Source organism: Podarcis pityusensis, assembly GCF_964106645.2.
Source record: "Podarcis pityusensis genome assembly, chromosome: 9".
NCBI lineage: Eukaryota > Metazoa > Chordata > Lepidosauria > Squamata > Lacertidae > Podarcis > Podarcis pityusensis.
Window position 1 is genome coordinate 77,072,710 of NC_138034.1, and position 22,393 is coordinate 77,095,102.

General features: G+C 48.6%; 2 protein-coding genes and 1 long non-coding RNA gene across 9 annotated transcripts in view; 1 reads left to right on the top strand and 2 right to left on the bottom strand.

Moving 5' to 3' along the window:
• Positions 1-10,109, bottom strand: part of LOC308485361 (exocyst complex component 6B-like) — an 81,225-nt gene extending 71,116 nt beyond the window's left edge. For 3 of the 7 annotated variants that reach the window (XM_081021188.1, XM_081021187.1, XM_081021189.1), the window contains exon 1: positions 9,939-10,108. In XM_081021188.1, coding sequence (XP_080877314.1) covers positions 9,939-10,036 — 98 coding nt within the window. In that variant the 5' untranslated portion in view covers positions 10,037-10,108. Of the gene's footprint in view, positions 1-9,938 lie in introns of all 7 variants that reach the window. The other 4 variants (XM_081021191.1, XM_081021190.1, XM_081021186.1 and 1 more) reach the window with 3 other exon arrangements.
• Positions 10,110-15,348: 5,239 nt separating this feature from the next.
• Positions 15,349-18,475, top strand: LOC308485705. The gene is made up of 2 exons (XR_013990692.1): positions 15,349-16,407; positions 17,413-18,475. It is a non-coding gene; the product is annotated as an uncharacterized lncRNA (long non-coding RNA).
• Positions 18,157-22,126, bottom strand: SPR (sepiapterin reductase). The gene is made up of 3 exons (XM_081021648.1): positions 21,787-22,126; positions 19,747-20,037; positions 18,157-19,552 (listed from the first exon to the last, which is right to left on the bottom strand). Exons 1-3 carry the CDS (start codon positions 22,109-22,111, stop codon positions 19,362-19,364), a joined length of 807 nt encoding a protein of 268 aa, XP_080877774.1. The 5' UTR covers positions 22,112-22,126; the 3' UTR covers positions 18,157-19,361.
• Between the last annotated feature and the right edge of the window lie 267 nt (positions 22,127-22,393).

The following is a 22,393-nucleotide window of genomic DNA, read 5'->3' on the forward strand; positions in this document are numbered from 1 at the left end:
TGTCATCCTCCCGTCGGTGCATTTCCCAACACGGCCCATTTTCTGCAGCTTCAGCTCCAAGTCTCTCAAAAGCACCGCCACTGGCCACAGCAAGAAAAAGGCACACCCAGAACTCTGGCCAGTATAAGTTTCAAAAGTGGTAGTGGTCCCTACTCGCAAATTGATAGTCAATTGTAACAAAAACTAATCCATTCAAAAGCATATAATTCTGACAAGGATTATAAACTCAAACAGAGATTACAACTCTAACTCATAAAGATATGTATAACACAATAATTCGTTACAGTATTAAAGATAAGAGTTTACGAGCAGAAATAAATTCATAAGTCCATAGTAAGATTTGATTTGACATGAAGATCTTAATTTCACAGATGCGGAAATTGCAATATCTGTCAATATGCACTTCAACTAAAGGAATTCTTTGAGTTTGTAATCCTTGTCAGAATACATGCTTTTGAATGGAATAGTTTTTGTTACAATTGACTATTGATTTGCGAGTAGGGACCACTCCCACTGTTGAAACTTACATTGGCCTGAGTTCTTGGTGTGCTTTTTTCTTGGTATATTTATTAACAAGATTGGCCACAGCAAGCCACAGTTTTTGGTATCCCTGCTGCACACTTCTTCCGCACAAAACAACATCCACACACAATGTTTTTGGGGATTTAAGCCCTCCGTCTTCGGGGCTTCCAGTGCTGCTCCCTGTGCCAAACAGACTAGTGTAGGAGGCTTCAGAAACGACTTATTTAACTTATGAAAGATCTGCTTCATCAGTTTGCTTGATAGGTAGTTCTTAAGAATGTCTCAACTCGACTCCTCGTGGACACCACCTCCTGAAAGGGTAATCGCTGCCTTTCATCTGCAAAGAGTACATCTGAAAGCTTTCAACAAAATGTCAAGCGGCTGTGTTGCTGCTACCCACTATGGCACCTAAACGCAGGTGACAAAGGTTTCCTTGACCCACAAAGTAGTATATTCTAATAGCACTTGGTGTTTCCCAAAGTTTGGCTCATTCATCCTCACAAGAGTTTCCAGTCACTGGTATTCCCACTTTACAGACACAGGCCAAGTAGTGACAGACGCACAAGTTTAATTATAATAATAATAATAAATTTGATTATTTATACTCTGCCCATCTGACTGGGTCTCCCCAGCCACTCTGGGAGGCCTCCTGTACATATAAACACATAATAAAATGTCAGACATTAAAAACTACCCAATACAGGGCTGCTTTCAGATGTCTGACGGGGGGGGGGGCGTTCCACAGGGAGGGTACCATCACCAAGAAGGCCCTCTGCCTGAAAAAAGTTGGCTTCCAGGTGGAAAAATCAAAATTGGAAACAGAATTGTTAGATCCCAAAATTAAGAATTTGTCAAAAATGTATAACTTGCTGTTGAAATGGAACACTCAGGATGAAATGGTGAAATCTGCTATGATTAAATGGGCACAAGACATTGGACATAACATTATGATGGCTGACTGGGAACAGGTATGGACCACAGATATGAAATTTACGGCATGTAATGCCTTAAGAGAGAACTTAATGAAAATGATTTATAGGTGGTACATGACACCAGTCAAACTTGCAAAAATCTATAAGTTACCTGACAATAAATGTTGGAAAGGTAATGAAACTGAAGGCACATTCTTTCACCTTTGGTGGACATGCCCAAGGATTAAGACATTCTGGGAGATGATTTATCATGAAATGAAAAAGGTATTTAAATATACCTTTCTGAAGAAACCAGAGGCCTTTCTGCTGGGCATGGTCGGCCAATTGGTGCCAAAGAAGGATAGAACCTTTTTTATGTATGCAACAACAGCAGCAAGAATTCTCATTGCAAAGTATTGGAAGACACAAGATTTACCCACCCGGGAAGAATGGCAGATGAAGTTGATGGACTATATGGAAATGGCGGAAATGACCGGCAGAATCCGAGACCAGGGAGAAGAATCGGTGGAAGAAGACTGGAAAAAGTTTAAAGATTATTTACAGAAATACTGTAAAATTAATGAATGTTAGAAAAATGTTGGAATAAAGTTATATGGCTTTAGTAGAAAAGTTATAAGGAATTAAGTATAAATAGATTAATAGAGTATTAAAGGGAAAAATAAGGTTAGAATGCGTTAAGATAATTATAGGATAGAAAACAGAGGAAGATGGAAAGGAATTGCTGAAACAATTAACAGAAGTGGAATACAAAAAGGGAGGTGTGAGGAGGTCGTGGAAACAAGTGAACGAAAGATAAGATAATGAAATGTTTTTGTTTTTGTTTTATTAGTTTTATGTGTTAGTGTTCTGTAGTGTTTTTGTATTGTATTGTATTGTTTTGTTTTTTTTCTTTTCTTTATGTTTTTTCTTTTGTATTGTTGTGTTTTAATTGTTGGAAAATTAATAAATATTATATTAAAAAAAAGAGAGAGAAGGCCCTCTGCCTGGTTCCCTGTAACCTCACTTCTCACAGTGAGGAAACCACCAGAAGACCCTCGGAGGCTGAACACATTTAAGGCCATGAACAACTATTCCCTATACCGACTCACTCTCAGCCACAGAGCCTGGACAAACATAGTCATTTGCCCTCCAGATATTTTGGACTACAACTCCCATCAGCCCCAGCCAGCATGGCCAATAGTCAAGGATGATGGGAGTTGTAGTCCAAAATGCATGGAAACCGCTCGGCTTCAAATGGCTGAACTCACGTTTATAAGACCTGAAGTAATTATTTATAGCTTTTGACAAATACAGAACAATGATTAACTCCATATAGCATAATATGTGAATTATCTTCAGCTTTCCAGCTCATCCTCACAAGTCATTACAGCCCTGTACGCTAGACCAATCCGCAACTTCTCCCTGTCTTTATAAATGCAAAACTAAGACACTACTATTCTCAAAGCCATACAGATAAATAGGAAAATGACACCAAGTACAAGCCCAACAGAACCACGTACGTACAACTGTAACTGAAATCCCATCCATGCTGACCCAGAGGTGAGAGCCACTTTGCTTAACCAGACTTACTCCTAGATAGGTGTGCACAGGATTTCCGTCTTTGTTCATAATAAGTCTGCAATTCACTCTTGAATAGACAGATGTGAAATCCAACAGGGCAAGTTTTGATCAAGTCCTTCTGATTTTTCGAAGAGCCCAGCCGGAACAGGAGGCCTTCCCTCCTATCCCACCAAAGAGGTAAACAGTCACAATCCAGAATCAAACCGCCCCTACAGCCTTGAGGCTCGAATTGTAATCGCCAAAGAAGAAGCCACGTCTGAAGACAGGAAGATGCCTCCTACCCAGTCAGACCCATCTAGCAAGGGCAGATGTTCTCCAAAGGCCTTTGCCACTCCTTTCCCTGGATGCCAGCATCTTCTCAGCCGTCGAGCAAAGGGCCCTTCCCAAACGCACTTGCAAAGGTGAGAAAACCTTTTTTTGCAGATTTCCACCCTTGGGACACTCAGCAGGTTCCATTGTGATATTCTGAGAAACCCCAAGGGAACACCCTGAAAAAGGACCATCTCCCCCACCCCACCCCTTGGAAGAAGCTGCCTCTTCACTGAGAACAGCTGGTGAGCCCGTCTGCTAGAGTCACCTTGCCCAAACCCGTCTGCAGGCAGATCACCTGTAGGGAAGAGCCAGATGGTGGTGCATCTGACCTCCTGGTCTCCTCCACTACCCTAGAATTCTCCAGTTCCATTCAGAAAGGGAAGGGGGAGCCCCAGCATTGCCTCTTAGGAGCAGTGCTTTGAGAGCAGGAGGAGGCAAGCGGGAGACATAATAATAATAATAATAATAATAATAATAATTTTTATTTATACCCCGCCCTCCCCAGCCAAGGCCGGGCTCAGAGCGGCTAACAAGCAATAATAAAAACAAGTTGAATGATTACAACTTAAAAACAAAATTAAAATACAACATTAAAATATTGAAACATTAAAATATTAAAATGTAGCCTCATCGCAGGAGGAGAAGGAAAAGAAAAAAAGAAAGTAGGGAGGGAATCAAATTGGCTCCAAGCCAAAGGCCAGGCGGAACAACTCTGTCTTACAGGCCCTGCGGAAAGAAATCAGATCCTGCAGGGCCCTGGTCTCAAGGGACAGAGCATTCCACCAGGCCGGGGCCAGTGTTGAAAAGGCTCTGCCTCTGGTTGAGGCTAATCTGACTTCCTTAGGGCCCAGGACCACTAGGGTATACCGGGACATATACCGTGGGGCATACCGGGAGAGGCGGTCCTGTAGGTACGAGGGTCCTAGGCCGTGAAGGGCTTTAAAGGTCAAAAGCAGCACCTTAAATCTGACCCTGTACTCAAGCGGGAGCCAGTGCAGTTTGAAAAGCACTGGTAGAATATGCTCCCATGGCAGAGACCCCGTGAGGCCAGTGAACAACCTCCATGGTGTTTTTGCTCCACGCCGTGGCTCGGTGGGGCCCAGTTTGAGTTATGTAAAGGTCCAGTCGTGGCTGATTCTGGGGTTGCGGCGCTCATCTCGCTTTATTGGCCAAGGGTGCCAGCGTACAGCTTCCGGGTCATGTGGCCAGCATGACTAAGCCTCTTCTGGCGAACCAGAGCAGCGGACGGAAATGCCATTTACCTTCCTGCCGGAGCAGTACCTATTTATCTACTTGCACTTTGATGTGCTTTCGAACTGCTAGGTTGGCAGGAGCAGGGACCGAGCAGCGGGAGCTCACCCTGTCGCAGGGATTCGAACCGCTGACCTTCTGATCAGCAAGTCCTAGGCTCTGTGGTTTAACCCACAGCGCCACCCGCATCCCTTGAGTTATGTAGAGGATGTGAATACAGGAACAATCATGCTAGAAATAAAATATATGGTACAGGCAAAAAGTTTCAAATGCCCAAGCTTTAAGTGAGCAGGTGAATCAATTTTGTCCCAACCCTACTGAATTCCCACCCACCCACAATAACTGGCAGAGACGGGTCTAACTGAGTTTTGCTAAAAGGGAACCCAGAAAGCTCCCCAAATCAGGTCATCCTCCTTGGGCACGACTGAAGGTCCCAAGCAGTGCAGCAGAAGCAATAGCATCGGCTGCCTCCCCAGCTGTGGTTTTGTTTGCATATTGGAAGAGGAGAGAGGAGTTGGCAGCTGCACTCCCTAGGCAGAGAAGGGAAGCATCACAAGAACCACGGGAAAATGTCTGAGAGAACAAAGAACAGAAGCATTGACTGATACCACCACACAGCAGTGTAACTGGACCCGTGAACTCTGGCCTCGAAATTAGCTCTGAGAGTGCATGAAATTCTGAATCACAAAAAAAACCAGCTCCAAGAGCAACTTCTAGATTCTAGAATCCACTCTAGAAAGATTTGCAAGGAGTGCCTGGCACTTGATCTCCCAGCGCTGTGTTTGCCCGTTATCAAAGAACAGCAGCACATTATATAAATACTTTGGAAGGAGTTGCAACAAGCAGACTTAAGTAGTGGGCACTTAAAAATAAAACAGTCCGACACAAGATAACGTCTCAGAAATGAGATGGGAATGCGCATGCCAGGGCCTGAAATATGACAGCCAAACTATACTGGTACAAACGCCTCAAGCACATGGGAGGCGGGAGAGGCAACCGACCCCAGCTCAGTGTTGCAGCGCGCTTGGCAGAACGCTGGGTCACTCCTCTGTCTCCCTTCTCCAGTTCAGCGACAACAACCGGGATGGCTGCATCTTGAAATCATTATTCTTCATTTTATGATCTCAGGGCAGATTACAAGTCAATAAAAACAGAGCAGGTAAAAATATACTGAACATCAACCGAAGATCAATCCTAAAACACTTTATAGAGCCAACACAACTCCTTGCAGCTAGAGAAACTAATCCTAGCAGGCAGGTCTCAAAATGTCCATGCCAGGTGCACTTCCTAGGGGAAGGCATTCCCTAACTGGGGGGCCACCACAGAGAAGTCCCTCTCCTCCCGCATCACCTCCAGATGTTCCTCAAAAAGGACCTCCCAGTTCTAAGGGACCGGGCAGGATGATCCAGGGACCACAGTTCCTTCAGATGCTTGGGAAGGGACTCCGATACTGACAGAGGGGAAAGCGCAATTACTGCCCAAAGCCACAAACAGTCCAAACCTGTATTTCAGCAGCACAAAGGAAAAGCTGAAAAGGGGGTGAACAAGGTTATACTCCAGGTCTGTGGGGTGGGGGTTAATGCTTTGAGGGTGGTACCAAGGAATTGGAAACTGATTTTCTCCCTCAGCCATCTCCCTCTAGAAAGGAATATCCAGGTGAAGACCAAGGCATTTAAGACCTGTTTGCATTTTTCTGCTACAGTTTCTGCCTGCCCTCTACTGCCTCAGGCCTTCATCCTCTCTCCTCCTCCTCCCTTGAATCCCTGAAGGAAACCTCAGGCCTTGTTACGCTACAAACAAAGTCAGGAATCCAGCCCTGTATAGTTTAATGAGACTCCCCTCTGGGAATACTGCTCACCATGTCCACGAAATGCTAATGTCTGTTGTCCACTGTTTTCACAAAAACCATCTCCAGGAGGCATCAGCTGAATCTCCTGGCCTCCTCTCTGGGGGCCACATGCTGCTGGAGTGCGGGGCCGATTTTGACACAGGTGACACAGGATGCGCACACTAGGGCAGCCTCCCTCTCCTCAGCTGGTCTGTGTAGGTCAGCTGAGAAGGGAGACATTATTGCCCCCTCCACACTCATCGAATGAATTATTATTATTATTATTATTATTATTATTATCCATCTGATGATCAGCTGTGGGGGCAATTTGCATCTCCATCAGGCACTAGATAGGGTAGAAGCGTTTAAACCTCCCTGTCTATTCCAGCACCATGCCAATTCTAAAGAAACATTGGTGGGGGCTGCCTGGTGCAAGAGCCGAAAAATTTGCTGGTGAGAGGAGTGCTCATCAGGCCTCTGGGCATTGGCTACCTCTGCATTACACAGATATACACTGTGATGTAAAATGTCACTTTCCCATCTGGGAGTCTCACATTGCCTATGCCGCTCGAGGGGGGACCCTTTCTGTTTCTTGGGCAAGAGAAACCAGGAAGGAGACATTCTTGTGTGGAAAAAGAGCTCAGGGGCAGAAGAAAGACTCAGCTGTACAGAAGCACCTACTGTCATCCGTTAGTGCTCAGTGAGGCATCTTACATAAAGCAGAAAGGCAGCCAAATAGCCAGAAACCAATAGGTTTAGACAGAAAGGATAATCAAGTTATGATTTCATATTTACACGCTTAAATGAGAATAATAAAATGTTTCACAGTCACTGTCTCAATAACCCTTTAAGATGCTGGGAGGGGAGGTAACCAGCAAATTAATGGCTGCACAGAGCTTTGAGGAGGCGACTTACAAATTCAGATTGCGTTCTTCATCATACCATGCCAGCTGCCTGTCACTACACAGAAAAAGACACCGTTCCAAATGAAAGGATCATTAAATTAAGAGAAAATTTGGAAACACAACACCAATCAATATACCATTATCAGATGCTATGACCAAGTAAAATGTGAAGTAATTACTTCCGTGACTGAGCATGACGGAAGATTAAAGTGCGGTTCTTGTCCAATTCTTCCAAGGACAACAGAGATCCCTTGTTCCGATAAGAGCAACTCCTTGGAACTGATTCACTAGGCAACTAGCAGGGTCCTCAAAGGAACGGAGGCAGCCTGGGACTTGCTCCCGAGTTCATCCATTGCTGCGACTACAGGATTAAGACAACCTCTCCAGGAGTGGGATCCTCTTGACTAAAGTGAGGAAAGCATCGATGGAGTGACCAGGGAGGACAGAGACTCACACCGGACATCTTCCTTTGGTTGTGGAGCCGCAGAAAGTGAAGGAAAGCAGGTGAAAAGATGAAGGGGCACTGGAAAAGTGAGAGCATTCGGAACACACCCAGATTTTAACACCTGCCTCTTCCATACAGTCATCTCCAGGACTCTGCTGACATTTGAATCTATTGGCATTTACTTCCTCTCATAAATCGAGCCAGCCAGGAACAAAAATGCAGGCAGGCAGGCAGGCAGGTAGGCACACCCTCCAACACAGCGGAAGGGAAGCCAACGGAAAGCCAACTTCAAAGCTAAACCTTTGCTACGTGATAAGCTCCTTCGTGCAGCACAATTTACAAAAGGGTTTCCGCAGTTTTACCTATGCCAAAGGGCCCTCTGGAGAGAAAACAGGACCTCTGAGGCAGCCCAAAGACTCTCTGCACAGGTAAGATCCACAGGACAAAGCACCAAGCACAGTGTCCCTCTTCCTGCTAGAGATCAAAACAATTACACAGAGGGTATTTCAGAGCAAAACCCATCTAAAACACGTCACTGACTAAGTCCATCCGTCTGAAGTTTTCTTTAAAAACACAGGCGCTTGAAAAGTTTTGAAAAATTAACATGTAGCACATGAGCTCTCAAAACCCTCAGCAAGCAACAAAAAGCACAAACGGAAACCATTTTAGAGCCTTAAGAAGAGTGCGACTGGACCAGATAAAAGGCCAAAACCTGATGGCCACAGTGGCCAACCAAAGGGACGTCTTTGGGAAGTCCACCAGTTAAGACACAAATGTCCTCTCCTGGTGTCCTGGAGGCAGAAGGTGACCATCCTGACCAGCAGCCACTCCTCTATGAATTTCTCTAGTCCCTTTTCAGAACTATCCAAGTCAGCGCCCATCACTGCCTCCTGCGGGAGCAAATTCCAGTTTTAAAATTCTCCCCACTCCAGAGATTGCTGCAAGCAAAGGCACAAGCGCAACGGCAGGGGAAAAGAAGCAGGTGCACAGCTCTTTTGCCCCACAGCTGTGGGGTAAAAGGGAAGGGCAGTGTCTAGATATCCCATCTCAGATCATCGGTCCCAGGGTATGGGATGGAGCTAAGCAGGTCCTGCTCTGATCAGGGCCTGGATGGAAAACTGCCTGGGAGCCCCACGTAAACATTAGAACCGGGGGTATAAACGGAATAAACTCTGTAATGTGGGAAAGGAAGGTTAATGTGGAGAAGTCAGGAACAGCCCATCATGGTCAGAGGGCAAAGTGGCACCTCCTTCCACTGGCCCTGAAGCAGACTGCAGGATTCCCTGGTTAGGGTCTTGGCTACTCCGCGGGGGCCAACCCGTGGGGGTCCTGTGGATGCTGGTGGGCTCCAACTCCCATCATCCCTGACAACAAGCCGTGCAGACTGGGGCTGAAGGCGGTTGGGAGTCCAACAACACGCCTGATGAGGAACGGTTGAGGGAGTTGGGGGTGTTTAGCCTGGGAAGAAGAGACTGAGCGGTGACACGAGAGGCATCTTCAAGTATCCGCCAGCGATGTTTCCATGCGGCTTGCTACAAAGTTACGGACGGGGCACGGAAAGGCAACAGAATGACAGAACCATATGGCTGGAAGGGATCCCAAGGGTCATCTAGCCCAACCCGCTGCAATGCGGGGGTCAGGGGAGGGGTGGTTTGAAGGATGCCTCCGAAACTTAGCAGCGGGGAACCCCAAAGCGAGGGGGTCTCCCAGCTCCCCCTTGGGTCTTCCTGTCCCGGGCGCCCAGACTGGCACCCGCCGTGAGAAGAGGGTGAGGGCCAAAAGGGGGGCTTTGGGCCTGATCCAGCAGGCAGGTTCTCTTCTGGAGGAGAACTGCCTCTGATGTCAGAGGGGACCCAGGGAGCAGGAAATCCGGGGGGGGGAGAGAGAGAGAAAAGAAGCGGGGGGGGCTGCACCTACACGGCGACCCCAAAAGAGGGAGACCCCAAGAGCCCCTTCCTCCCCGACCCCTCCTGCTCCAAGCCCCGCCCGGGGGGGAAGGGGGCGGGGTTGACCCTCTGCCCACCCGAAGCCCCCCTCGGGAATGATGATGGGGAGGCAGTGGGGGGCAGGGGGGGCCCTCGGAATCCCACCCCCACCCCCGCGGGGGGAGGGGTCCTGGGGGCGAGGAGGGGCTGGAGAGTTGCCATGGCGACCGAGCCCTCCCCCCTCGGTGAGGCGGGCACCTGAGGGTGGGCCCCAGGCAGGCCGTGTCGGTGCTGTCCACCTCGCGCAGGATCCGCTCGTGCTCGGCCGCCGTCTCGGGGCTCTCCGGCTCCGCCATCCCGCCGCCAGCCGCTCCCTCCGCCCAGCCCGGCCGGACACAGGCAGGCAGCGGGCGGCCCGCCTAGGCCGCGCCCCCTCCCAGCCGTAGCAATGGCAACGGCGCCGCCCGCCCCGCCCCGGCGCCCGCGCAAGGCCTGCCGGGAAGTGTAGTCCTCAAGGGAGGCGGAGCTTCCGCGGGACGTCGCCGGCCGCTCTAGGCCGAGGGGTCTCTGTGGCGAAGCATTAGCGGCGCCTGCTGGCCCGGAGGCGGCGGCTCAGCTGAAGGCGCCGTGCGGACGCCGCGGGGCAGAAGCGGGTTTTGTGGCGGCTGCTTCGGATAGAGAGGCTAGGAGCTGAATGAGTGGCAGGCAGCCCCAGGCAGGAATGCCCTTCATTCCTTTTACAGATAGGTAGCCGTGTTGGTCTGCCATAGTCAAAATAAAAAAATCCTTCCAGTAGCACCTTTAAGACCAACTAAGTTAGTTCTTGGTATGAGCTTTCGTGTGCAAGCACACTTCTTCAGATACACTGAAACAGAAGTTGCCAGATCCTTCTATATAGTGAGAAGGTGGGGAGGGGTATTACTCAGAAGGGTGGTGGGAATGGGAGATTGGCAGATAGCTGGGATGAGCCTGCTGACGACTCTTAACGACTGTAATGGGTCTTACAGGAAAAGGCAAGGGGTGAGAAGGTGAGAAATGGCTTAGTCATGTATAATGGGATAAGAATCCAATGTCTTTGTTCAAACCAGGTTTCTCCATGGTTTTAAGTTTGGTAATGAGTTGCAATTCAGCAGCTTCTCTTTCCAGTCTATTTCTGAAATTCCTTTGTAGTAAAACAGCTACTTTGAGATCTTGTATAGAATGTCCTGGGAGATTAAAGTGTTCTCCTACTGGTTTCTCTGTTTTGTGATTCTTGATGTCAGATTTATGTCCGTTTATTCTTTGGCGTAAGGTTTGGCCTGTTTGTCCAATATAGAGAGCTGAAGGACACTGTTGGCATTTGATGCCATACACAATGTTAGATGATGAGCAATTGAATAGTCCCGAGATGGTATGTGTGATGTTGTTGGGGCCAGTAATGGTGTTGTCCGGGTGTATGTGGCAGCAAAGTTGGCATCTGGGTTTATTGCAGGCTCTGGTGCCAGTGTCCGTGTTAAGTCTGGTTGTAGTATTATTGTGGGTTAGGAGTTGTTTAAGATTGGGTGGCTGTCTGTAGGCAATGAAAGGTCTTCCTCCCAGAGCTTGAGAAAGAGAACTGTCATTGTCCAGGAGAGGTTGTAGATCTCTGATGATGCGTTGTACTGTTTTAACTTGGGAGCTGTATGTGATGACTAGAGGTGTTCTGTTATTTTCTTTTTTGGGTCTGTCTTGCAGCAAGTTCTCTCTGGGTATAAGTCTGGCTCTGTTGATCTGTTGTTTAACTTCATCTGCTGGGTATCTTCATTCCTTTATTCATGATTTATAAACCACCCTTCAGCCTGTTACGGAAGTTACGGGGGGGGGGGAACATCTTTAAAGTTAAATATTACAAATATTATGCCTGAATGTATCCTTCCAACTTGACAGCTCAGGGAAGTCACCTAGCTTTAAAAATCATATAAAATCATCTCCTTTCCCAGTTCCCCCCATTCCAAAGCTATTTTCCCCTTGCAAAAGGACTCCAGGAAGCTCTCAGAGGTGACAATTGCTGGGCTCATTGTTAGCCAAGGGAAGCCTAATCCCATCACCAGACTTGCCAAGGGGTCCAGACATGCCAAGGAACTTCTATTGTACTTTTGGGTGGTGGGTACTTAAGACAGATTTGTCTATGCTCATCTTATACCTGAGTCTTGCCCCGCCATGTCTGCTTATGCTAATCTGGTACCAAGGACTTGTCTGGACATGTTTGCCAAGGTTAAACTAGTGTAACCCCTGTCTACCCCTCCCCTTTTGTGATATTAGATATTTATTAAGGTTTTTTAAAATATTACAGTAGAAATGAAAAAGAAAAAAGAAAAATACAAAATAAAAACAGTTAAAAACACACATATTTTCAGTTACTTATTTTCCTTTAGCTTGTTTCCCGGACCTCCTCGTACCTCCCTTTTTTGTATTCCACTTCGATTTATTGGTTCAGCAAATCCTTACCATTAGATTTTAACCCATTTATAACCCTTTTTTTTTTAATATTCTCTTAGAACATTACAGCTGGAAACCGCTTAATTTACTATCCAACATCATTCTATCATTCATTGATTTTACAATATTTCTGTAAGTAGTCTTTAAATTTCTTCCAATCTTCTTCCACCGACTCTTCCCCCTGGTTTCGGATTCTGCCAGTCATTTCTGCCAATTCCATATAGTCCATCACCTTCATCTGCCATTCTTCCAAAGTGGGTAGATCTTGTGTCTTCCAATACTTTGCAATAAGTATTCTTGCTGCTGTTGTAGCATACATAAAAAAAGTTCTGTCCTTCTTTGGCACCAATTGGCCGACAATGCCCAGAAGAAAGGCCTCTGGTTTCTTCAGAAAGGCATATTTAAATACCTTTTTCAGTTCATTATATATCATTTCCCAGAAAGCGTTAATCCTTGGGCACGTCCACCAAAGGTGAAAGAATGTACCTTCAGTTTCTTTACATTTCCAACATTTGTTATCGGGCAAGTGATAGATTTTTGCAAGCTTGACTGGGGTCATGTACCACCTGTATATCATTTTCATAATAGTCTCTCTTAGGACATTACATGCCGTAAACTTCATACCTGTGGTCCATAACTGTTCCCAGTCAGCAAACATAATATTATGTCCTACGTCTTGTGCCCATTTAATCATAGCAGATTTCACCGTTTCATCCTGAGTATTCCATTTCAACAGCAAGTTATACATTCTTGACAAATTCTCAGTTTTGGGTTCTAACAGTTCTGTTTCTAGTTTTGATTTTTGCACCTGGAAGCCAATTTTCTTATCCAAATTATATGCCTCCATTATCTGATAATAATGAAGCCAATCTCTCACTTTGTTTTTTAGTTTCTCGAAACTCTGCAATTTCAATTTGTCTCCTTCTTGTTCCAAAATTTCCCAATATTTCGGCCATTTGGCCTCCATGTTGAGCCTTTTCAGAGCTTTCGCTTCCATCGGTGACAACCACCTTGGGGTTTTATTTTCCAATAAATCCTTGTATCTTAACCAAACATTGAACAGTGCTTTCCTGACAATATGATTTTTAAATGCTTTATGTGCTTTGACCTTATCATACCATAAGTATGCATGCCATCCAAATACGTTGTTAAAACCTTCTAAGTCCAAAATGTCTGTATTTTCAAGAAGCAGCCATTCTTTCAACCAGCAAAAAGCTGCTGATTCATAATAAAGTTTAAAGTCTGGCAGGGCAAATCCACCTCTTTCCTTTGCATCAGTTAATATCTTAAATTTTATTCTGGGCTTCTTGCCCTGCCAGACAAATCTAGAAATATCTCTCTGCCACTTCTTGAAACAGTCCATCTTGTCCACAATTTGCAATGTCTGAAACAAAAACAACATTCTAGGCAGTATATTCATTTTTATCACAGCAATACGACCCAACAGTGAAAGCTTCAAATTTGACCAGATTTCTAAATCTTTTTTCACTTCCGTCCAACATTTTTCATAATTATCTTTAAATAAGTTCCCATTTTTGGCTGTCATATTAATCCCCAGGTATTTCCCTTTTTGTGATATGTCAGTGATGTAGCAATGATGCTGTACGAACTGTATTCTGGGATATGGTGGGAAAGATTTAGAAGTCCTTGCCACCCCATTCTCGGGGTTCAAATTTGCTCTTTGAACCTATTGCGCAATAAACTTTGGTCTACAGCGATTTGCTCCGGTTGGTGGCTGGACTCCCTCCTTTTTTCCGCAGGGACCCGCGGGCTCTGCCCGACGAGCTGGGGGACTGAGCAGCCTCACACCTAGATTTTTCCATAACAAGCCAAAGATGATGATGATTATGATGATGATGATGATGATCTGTTTCTATACCCCGCCTTCTTCCCTGACTGGCAGATAAAAGCAAGAACCTCCACAAACACAGGGGGGAGACCGAGGAAAATAACCCAATTGATAGAATGAAAATGGTGTACATAAATCTGTTGAAATCCTACACTGAATAGAAATGCATAGCTCCAGGTACGTAGCCGTGTTGGTCTGAGGCAGTCAAAATAAAAAAATAAAATAAAATAAACTGTCCAGTAGCACCTTATAGAGCAACTACGTTTGTTCTGGTATAAGCTTTCAGTTATCTGAAGAAGCGTGCATGCACACGAAAGCTTATACCCAGAACAAACTTAGTTGGTCAATAACAGGCATAGGCAAACGCGGCCCTCCAGATGTTTTGGGACTACAGTTCCCATCATCCCTGACCACTGGTCCTGCTAGCTAGGGATCATGGGAGTTGTAGGCCAAAAACATCTGGAGGGCCGAGTTTGCCTATGCCTGGTCTATAAGGTGCTACTGGACAATTTTTTATTGTTATATAAACCACTGAGCCTCTTGGGCTTGCCGATCAGAAGGTCAGCGGTTCGAATCCCCCCGACGGGATGAGCTCCCATTGCTCAGTCCCAGCTCCTGTCAACCTAGCAGTTTGAAAGCACGCCAGTGCAAGTACATAAATAGATACGGCTGCAGCGGGAAGATACTGTAAACACTGTTTCCATGCGCTGCTCTGGTTCGCCAGAAGCGGCTTAGACATGCTAGTCACATGACCCGAAAAAACTGTCTGCGGAGCAGACAAACACCAGCTCCCTCGGCCTGTAAAGAGAGATGAGTGCTGCAACCCCAGAGTCATCTGTGACAGGACAGAACTGTCAGGAGTCCTTTACCTTTACCTTTTAGAAATGCATAATAAAAGCTGGACATGCACCTGCTTATAGCAGCTGGGATGAACATCAGTGTTTGGGGGGGGGGGACTCTGCAGCCCCATAGGAGAGCTGCACCCCAGCAGAGTCACTGAGCAGGGCAAGATTCCAGGGGTTCCAGGCATTCTCCCAGGGTTCGCGTTCCCTTTGGAAACGCAGCAGAGGCTCTGGCGTCTTTAGGATATATAGTTTATTTATACATGTACCACCAACCTGAGCATAGATCAAACACTGTGCGATGGCATCAGGACAATGTTGGATGGTCCACAAAAGCCAGATGGATTCCAGAACTATTGGGGGGGGGGGAGACACCTGCCGGTCTTCTTGGCCCCTCTGCTCCTGGCCGAGTTGGAGCTGCAGGTTGGTAGAACGTTGCTGCTGTTGCACCCAGGGCCTGCTTGGGGTCTTCCTTTCGGGGCACCTAGCTGGCCGCTGAGAGAAGACGATGCTGGATTTGACAAGCCATTGGCAAGGTAGGTCTTATGTTCTTGTGATCTGAAGGTAGGAATAAGCAAGCTTGCTGATGGTACTAAATTACTGAGGGTCATCAAAACAAAAAGAGAAGGGGAAGAGCTCAAAAAGGACTTCTGTTGGCTGCTGTGGACGAGATGGGGCCCCTTTGGCCTCATACAACCGCAGGGCTCTTCTGAAGACAGGGCTTCCCAAACTTGGGTCTCCAGCTGATTTGGACTACAGTTCCCATCATCCCTGACCGCTGGCTGTGCTAGCTAGGGATGATGGGAATTGTAGTCCAAATCAGCTGACTTAAGTTATTGCCTTAAACATGACAGAGTCGAGAGGCAGACAACCCACCACAATTCCACACACACCAGTTTAGAGTAAGCCAAGTGATGATTTTATTAAGGAAGATGGGATGAGAAGAGGGAAGGAATGACTGGGTTACATGGCCGGGAAAACAGAAAGACATTTAGAAAATGGAGCCTCTATCTTGACGGCTAGTAGTATCTTGCGAACTGACTGAGCTCAGTATAGTCTCACCCGTGACAATGAACCTGAACGTCCAGCACCACTCTGGACATGTGGCTTCTGTCCTGACCGCCTCTCTCTGAGGAAAGGGAGGTCCTTTTCAGTTACTCGTGACTACAGGGCAGAGAGAGAAAGGCATTTATGACTGCTTATTTCCTTGACATACTGTAATCAACTTTATGACTGTGCTTGCTAGTCAGAGAGCTCTTTCACCAGCAAACAGTCAGGCATCTCTCGTAAAGCGTTAAACAGCCAATCTGCACGGCTAATGTGGTCAGGCAGAAATGAAGCATCTTCCTCTGTTAAAGGCCAAATAAGCGTTGCAGATGGTGGAAGCATGCGAGAAATCGGTAGCAACACTGAACCGATGAATGCTGAAAGCAAAACAAAATTGTGTGGAACCAAACGCCATCATCGCCCATGCCTCACAGGTCGGTCTCTCAGTACGGTGGGCAAGCTGCCTCTGGGATCTACAGGAGTCAATGCTCTTCTCCACATGCACCCTCCCATCACAGAGAGAGCCAGTGTGGTGTAGTGGTTAAGAGCGGTGGACTCGTAATCTGGTGAACCGGGTTTGATTCCCCGCTCCTCCACATGCAGCTGCTGGGTGACCTTGGGCTAGTCACACTTCTCTGAAGTCTCTCAGCCCCACTCACCTCACAGAGTGTTTGTTGTGGGGGAGGAAGGGGAAGGAGATTGGGAGCAAAGTGGGCAAGCTGCCTCTGGGAGGATGTACTCTGGGAGGATGTCGATGCTCTTCTATACATGTTAGACTTCTATACATGTTAAACTTAGTTGGTCTTAAAGGTGCTACTGGAAGGATTTTTTTTATTTTTGACTATGGCAGACCAACACGGCTACCTATCTGTAACTTCTATACATGTGCTCTCCCTGTGCAACACCCTCCCTTCAGATGTCAAGGAAATAAACAACTATCTGACTTCTAGAAGACACCTGAAGGCCACCCTGTATCGGGAAGATATTACTGTTTGATGTTTCAGTATGTTCTGATATATGCCGTGAGTCACCCAGTGTAGCTGGGGAAACCCAGCCAGATGGGCAGGGCATAAATAATAAAATTAATATGTAAAAAGGCCCAAAGAAGCACAAATGCTATGCCATCTTGGCCTCCCCACTGAGCTGGCCACGCCTTTATCCTTGTAGCTGAGACCCCCTTCTTTGTTGGGCCCAGGAGAGCCACCACTAGGCAGCACCACCACCCCAATTGCTTTTGTCTACCAAAGCCCCACAGGCTCCATTCCCCTATGAGTGGCCCTGCTCCGTCCACACTGTCAGAGGCAGCCATGCTTCCGAGTACCCACTCCTGGGGAGAGGGGTGTTGCACATCTGAGAGAGCAGGGTGGGTCCCCTTTGGCCTCATCCAGCAGGGCTTGGCTTCATTCATCTCACAACAGTCTCAACCTTCCATCAGAAAGGCCTCAGGAGGACCACAAATGGGCTTCTGCTTCCAAGGAGGAATCCTGCAGAACCACACGCTCCTGCTTCTCTGCAAAGGTGGCAGAACCCCCAGCAGATGCACTGGCTCAAGGAATGGCTCAATCAGACTGACCAGAGACATCCCTAAAGAGAAGGAAGTAGAAAGAGGAGCCCTGCACAGAACGAGGGCCTTTCATTGCCACCCTCTGCGCTCCTCCAAGCGGCAGAACCTTTTCTCCAGCTAGACTTTCTTTCCTTTCAGATCCCAGCCCAACTGGTCACCTTGTGGAAGACTATGTTGGGTTCCTTGATGCTTGGGACACCAAGGTTACGGGGAAACCTTCCACATCCCTCCCTCCCCTTGTGTGTGAAACACAAACTCTTACCAGGTGTTCCTCCCATCCTCCCCTCTTCCTGAGCTTGGAACCCTCCTCTCATTCCACACAGCCCCCAAGAGAAGACTAGACAAGCCATTGGCAAGGTAGGTCTTAGGTTCTTATGATCTGAAGGTAGGAATAATCATGCTTGCTGATGGTACTAAATTACTGAGGGTCATCAAAACAAAAAGAGAAGGGGAAGAGCTCAAAAAGGACTTCTGTTGGCTGCTGTGGACGAGATGGGGCCCCTTTGGCCTCATACAACCGCAGGGCTCTTCTGAAGACAGGGCTTCCCAAACTTGGGTCTCCAGCTGATTTGGACTACAGTTCCCATCATCCCTGACCGCTGGCTGTGCTAGCTAGGGATGATGGGAATTGTAGTCCAAATCAGCTGACTTAAGTTATTGCCTTAAACATGACAGAGTCGAGAGGCAGACAACCCACCACAATTCCACACACACCAGTTTAGAGTAAGCCAGGTGATGATTTTATTAAGGAAGATGGGATGAGAAGAGGGAAGGAATGACTGGGTTACATGGCCGGGAAAACAGAAAGACATTTAGAAAATGGAGCCTCTATCTTGACGGCTAGTAGTATCTTGCGAACTGACTGAGCTCAGTATAGTCTCACCCGTGACAATGAACCTGAACGTCCAGCACCACTCTGGACATGTGGCTTCTGTCCTGACCGCCTCTCTCTGAGGAAAGGGAGGTCCTTTTCAGTTACTCGTGACTACAGGGCAGAGAGTGAAAGGCATTTATGACTGCTTATTTCCTTGACATACTGTAATCAACTTTATGACTGTGCTTGCTAGTCAGAGAGCTCTTTCACCAGCAAACAGTCAGGCATCTCTCGTAAAGCATTAAACAGCCAATCTGCACGGCTAATGTGGTCAGGCAGAAATGAAACATCTTCCTCTGTTAAAGGCCAAATAAGCGTTGCAGATGGCGGAAGCATGCGTGAAATCGGTAGCAACACTGAACCGATGAATGCTGAAAGCAAAACAAAATTGTGTGGAACCAAACGCCATTGTCGCCCATGCCTCACAGGTCGGTCTCTCAGTACGGTGGGCAAGCTGCCTTCGGAATGTACAGGAGTCAATGCTCTTCTCCACATGCGTCCTCCCATCTGAGAGAGAGCCAGTGTGGTGTAGTGGTTAAGCTCATGGAATGGCTCAATCAGACTCACCAGAGACATCCCTAAAGAGCAGGAAATAGAGAGAGGAGCCCTGCACAGAACGAGGGCCTTTCATTGCCACCCTCTGCGCTCCTCCAAGCGGCAGAACCTTTTCTCCAGCTAGACTTTCTTTCCTTTCAGATCCCAGCCCAACTGGTCACCTTGTGGAAGGACTATGTTGGGTTCCTTGATGCTTGGGACACCAAGGTTACGGGGAAACCTTCCACATCCCTCCCTCCCCTTGTGTGTGAAACACAAACTCTTCCCAGGTGTTCCTCCCATCCTCCCCTCTTCCTGAGCTTGGAACCCTACTCTCCTTCCACACAGCCCAGGCTCAGAACTTGGCAGATGCTTCCACAATATGCAAGGCTCTGAGTGTCAGGCCATGGCTGCTGCGTCCAGAGAGAAAGCTGAACACAAGTCCTACAGAGGCACAGTACAGAGCAGCAAAAGCCTAGGAGGTGCCGGGAGAAGAAGGGCTGGTGCTTTTTATTCAGATATCGTAGAAGTCAACATGGGCCCCCGATTCAAAGGTGTTTGTGAGAAGAAGATCCAACAGCTTCTGGGAGGAGATGTCGCAGTCCAGCAGTTCCCCGTGTTCCTTCATGTGCAGGAACGTCTTTCGCAGCTCCAGGTTTCCAGATTTGGTGCGAGCCTCTTCCTGCATATCCGTGTCCAGGGGACCTGGAAGAGAAGGCAAGAGGTGATTCCTGCATTGCAGGGAATTGGGCAGAACGGGTTCCTTCCAACTCTTCAGTTCTATGGTTTTATGATTCATGGGGAGGGGAGCAAAGGGCCCATCAGCGGACTGCCAGCGAGAGACGATGGAACGACTGGTGACGCCGGAAGCCAGACCAGCTGGCAGACCCCAGACTCACCTGGCGCATAGTTGAGCACCCTGATGTCTGGCTCTTCTGCCGCTAGGACCCGGAACATCATGTCCCGGGCAGCTTTCCCAGTGCAGTAGAGGGCCCAAGTCTGGAAGGGTTTCAGAGCGCAGAGCGAGGAGACATTGACCACCGTCCGGCACAAGCCAGGCTCAGCTGGGAAGGCCTTCAGGAGGGAGGAGGTGAGGCACAGCGCAGAGGTGACGTTGAAGGCCAAGTAGGTGTTGACTTCGCCAGGGCTGGTGAAGTCCAAGAAGGATTTGGAAACATCGCCAAGAGAAGCTAGAAGAGAAAGAAGACCCCTGTTTGTTTATCCATAAGTGCTTCTTCAGACTCCAGAAGACCTAGACCAGCGGTTCCCAAAGCGGGCATTGGGATTCTGTAGGGGGGCACGAGAAGACAAGGTGTGACAGGGTGGAGGCGTTGGAGGTGTAAATGTATATCAGACTCTGAAAAGTTGTCACCACAGGATCAAGTTCATCCAGTTTGTTGAATAAATTAAACAAAATAGTTTTAAATATGCAATTGTCACTGTTTCAAATTGAACTATCTGTCCTAGTGGGCCATGCAAAGCGCTATTCTGACTGACGCTTTTATAGGATAGGGTAAGGAGGAACTGGGGGTGAGTTTGTGGAACCAGGGGGGCAGTGGCCCAAAAGAGTTTGGAAACCACAGAACTGGAGGATGGGAACAGCCTCACAGGAAGAAGCTCCCCATATCTGGGATAAGCCAAGCGGCTCAAAAGCAAAGCTTTTCAAATCATGCTGTGAGTGAGGAAAAGGCATAAATTGGGGACAAGAACAGAGAGGCAGGGAGGGAGGGAGAGAGAGCACATTAGGGGCGCCACCCCAAACAGGATCACACAGAAACCTCACCCCTTTAAACAGTACAGGCAGTCGAGCTGGGAGACCTGTGGCTGGGAGATTAGGGTTCTCAAAGGTGAGGTGGGGGCAAACTGCTCAGGGCAAGGCAAGGTCTGAAAGTATTCTGAACATGGAGGAAGACCTGGCTGAGAGGGACTAACCCTTGCAGGAAGGGGGGCACCACCATTAAGAGGCAGTGCAAAAGCAGAAGGATGTTTAGCACACACATGCAAACACCCTGCTTATGGGTGAAAGAGGAGAGGGGGAGTGTTTTTGTCTCCAGGGGGGCTTTTCTTGCATGTCGGAGCCTACACAGCCAGGTGTGGTATCTCCCAGCACAAAGGGGCCGAGATGATCCGCGGAAGAGGGCGGAGTCTGGCACAAGCAACTAGGTGCCCAACGACCCCCCTGACTTGGAAGTTCCCAAGCGCTACACTTCCTCGTTTTCCTTCCCAGGAGCTGCAAACGGATCCGAAGTGGGGGCGCTTGAATCCGCGCGCTTCTCATCTCCGCTGCATTCCCACAGCAACAACCCCAAAGTCATGTTTGCTACGGACCTCAAAACTACAGTGGTACCTCGGGTTGCAGACGCTTCAGGTTACAGACTCCGCTAACCCAGAAATAGTGCTTCAGATTAAGAACTTTGCTTCAGGATGAGAACAGAAATCGTGCTCCGGCGGCGTGGTGGCAGCGGGAGGCCCCATTAGCTAAAGTGGTGCTTCAGGTTAAGAACAGTTTCAGGGTAAGAATGGACCTCCGGAACGAATTAAGTACTTAACCCGAGGTACCACTGTAATTCACAAGGCTCACATATCCCGCTTCAGTAACGGAATATGTGTCCACCGCCTTCTCTTCCGCCCTCGGTGTCCCTCCTGGCGCTTTAGGAAGCAGAAAAGCCACCAGGAACTTACAATCTCCCTTCCACGCGGAGAAAGAAAGAGGGAGGGGATGCAGAACTAAACGAGGGAGGGGAGAAGCAAGGACACCCGCCTAGTGTGCGTTACGGCAGCGCGCGTGGATTTGGGGACTTTGCAAAGACGGCCACCGCTTAGCCCTTTCCCCGGGAACTGGCCTTTCTAAGGATGCAGAGCTGCCCCGGTCCCGCAGCTGCCTCCGGACCTGGAGGAGGAAGGCACTCTGCACGCGCTCAGGAGCGCCGCCCGCTCACCGGCGTTGTTGACGAGCAGCAGCCGCTCCACCGGCGCGTCCCCGCGGAGCTCCCGGGCGGCGCGCACCACGCGCTGCAGCCCGTCGTCGGAGGCCAGGTCGGCGGGCAGGCCGCGCACGCGGAGCGCCGGGCAGGCGGCGCGCAGCTCGCCCTCCAGCTGCTCCAGCGCGGCCGCCGAGCGCGCCACCAGCAGCAGCGCCGAGCCGGGCGCCAGGCGCGGGGCCAGCAGGCGCGCCAAGCTCCGGCCGAAGCCGCGCGAGGCGCCCGTCACGATGCCCACGGCGCGGCCCAGACCCGCCGCCCGACCGACCGCCTCTCCGTCCATGGCCGCTCGGGAAGCCGGCGCGCCACTCGTGCGCTTTTACGCACGGCGCTCCGAGGCGGGACCGCTGCAGAGACCCCGCCCGGCGAAAGGAGGAGACGCGCGCCGGGTGCTTTTATGCCCACCGCCTAGAAATGCGAAAAGCTGTGTAGCAAATACATAAATGCCCCATTGAGCTCTGGCCAGGCCAGAATGTGCTTAATCTCCTTGGCATCCGAAAGTGAAACGAAAGCGGCTGGCGGGCGACGGGTCCTCCGCGCCCTGGTGCAAATCCTTTTTCTTCCT

Coding starts and splice junctions, on each gene's coding strand:
- SPR (XM_081021648.1), bottom strand. CDS start 22,111: ATGGACGGAGAGGCGGTCGGTCGGGCGGCGGGTCTGGGCCGCGCCGTG. Junction 20,038..21,786: donor GCTGCTCGTCAACAACGCCG/GTGAGCGGGCGG, acceptor TTTCTCTTCTAG/CTTCTCTTGGCGATGTTTCC. Junction 19,553..19,746: donor GGTGCTCAACTATGCGCCAG/GTGAGTCTGGGG, acceptor CTTCTCTTCCAG/GTCCCCTGGACACGGATATG.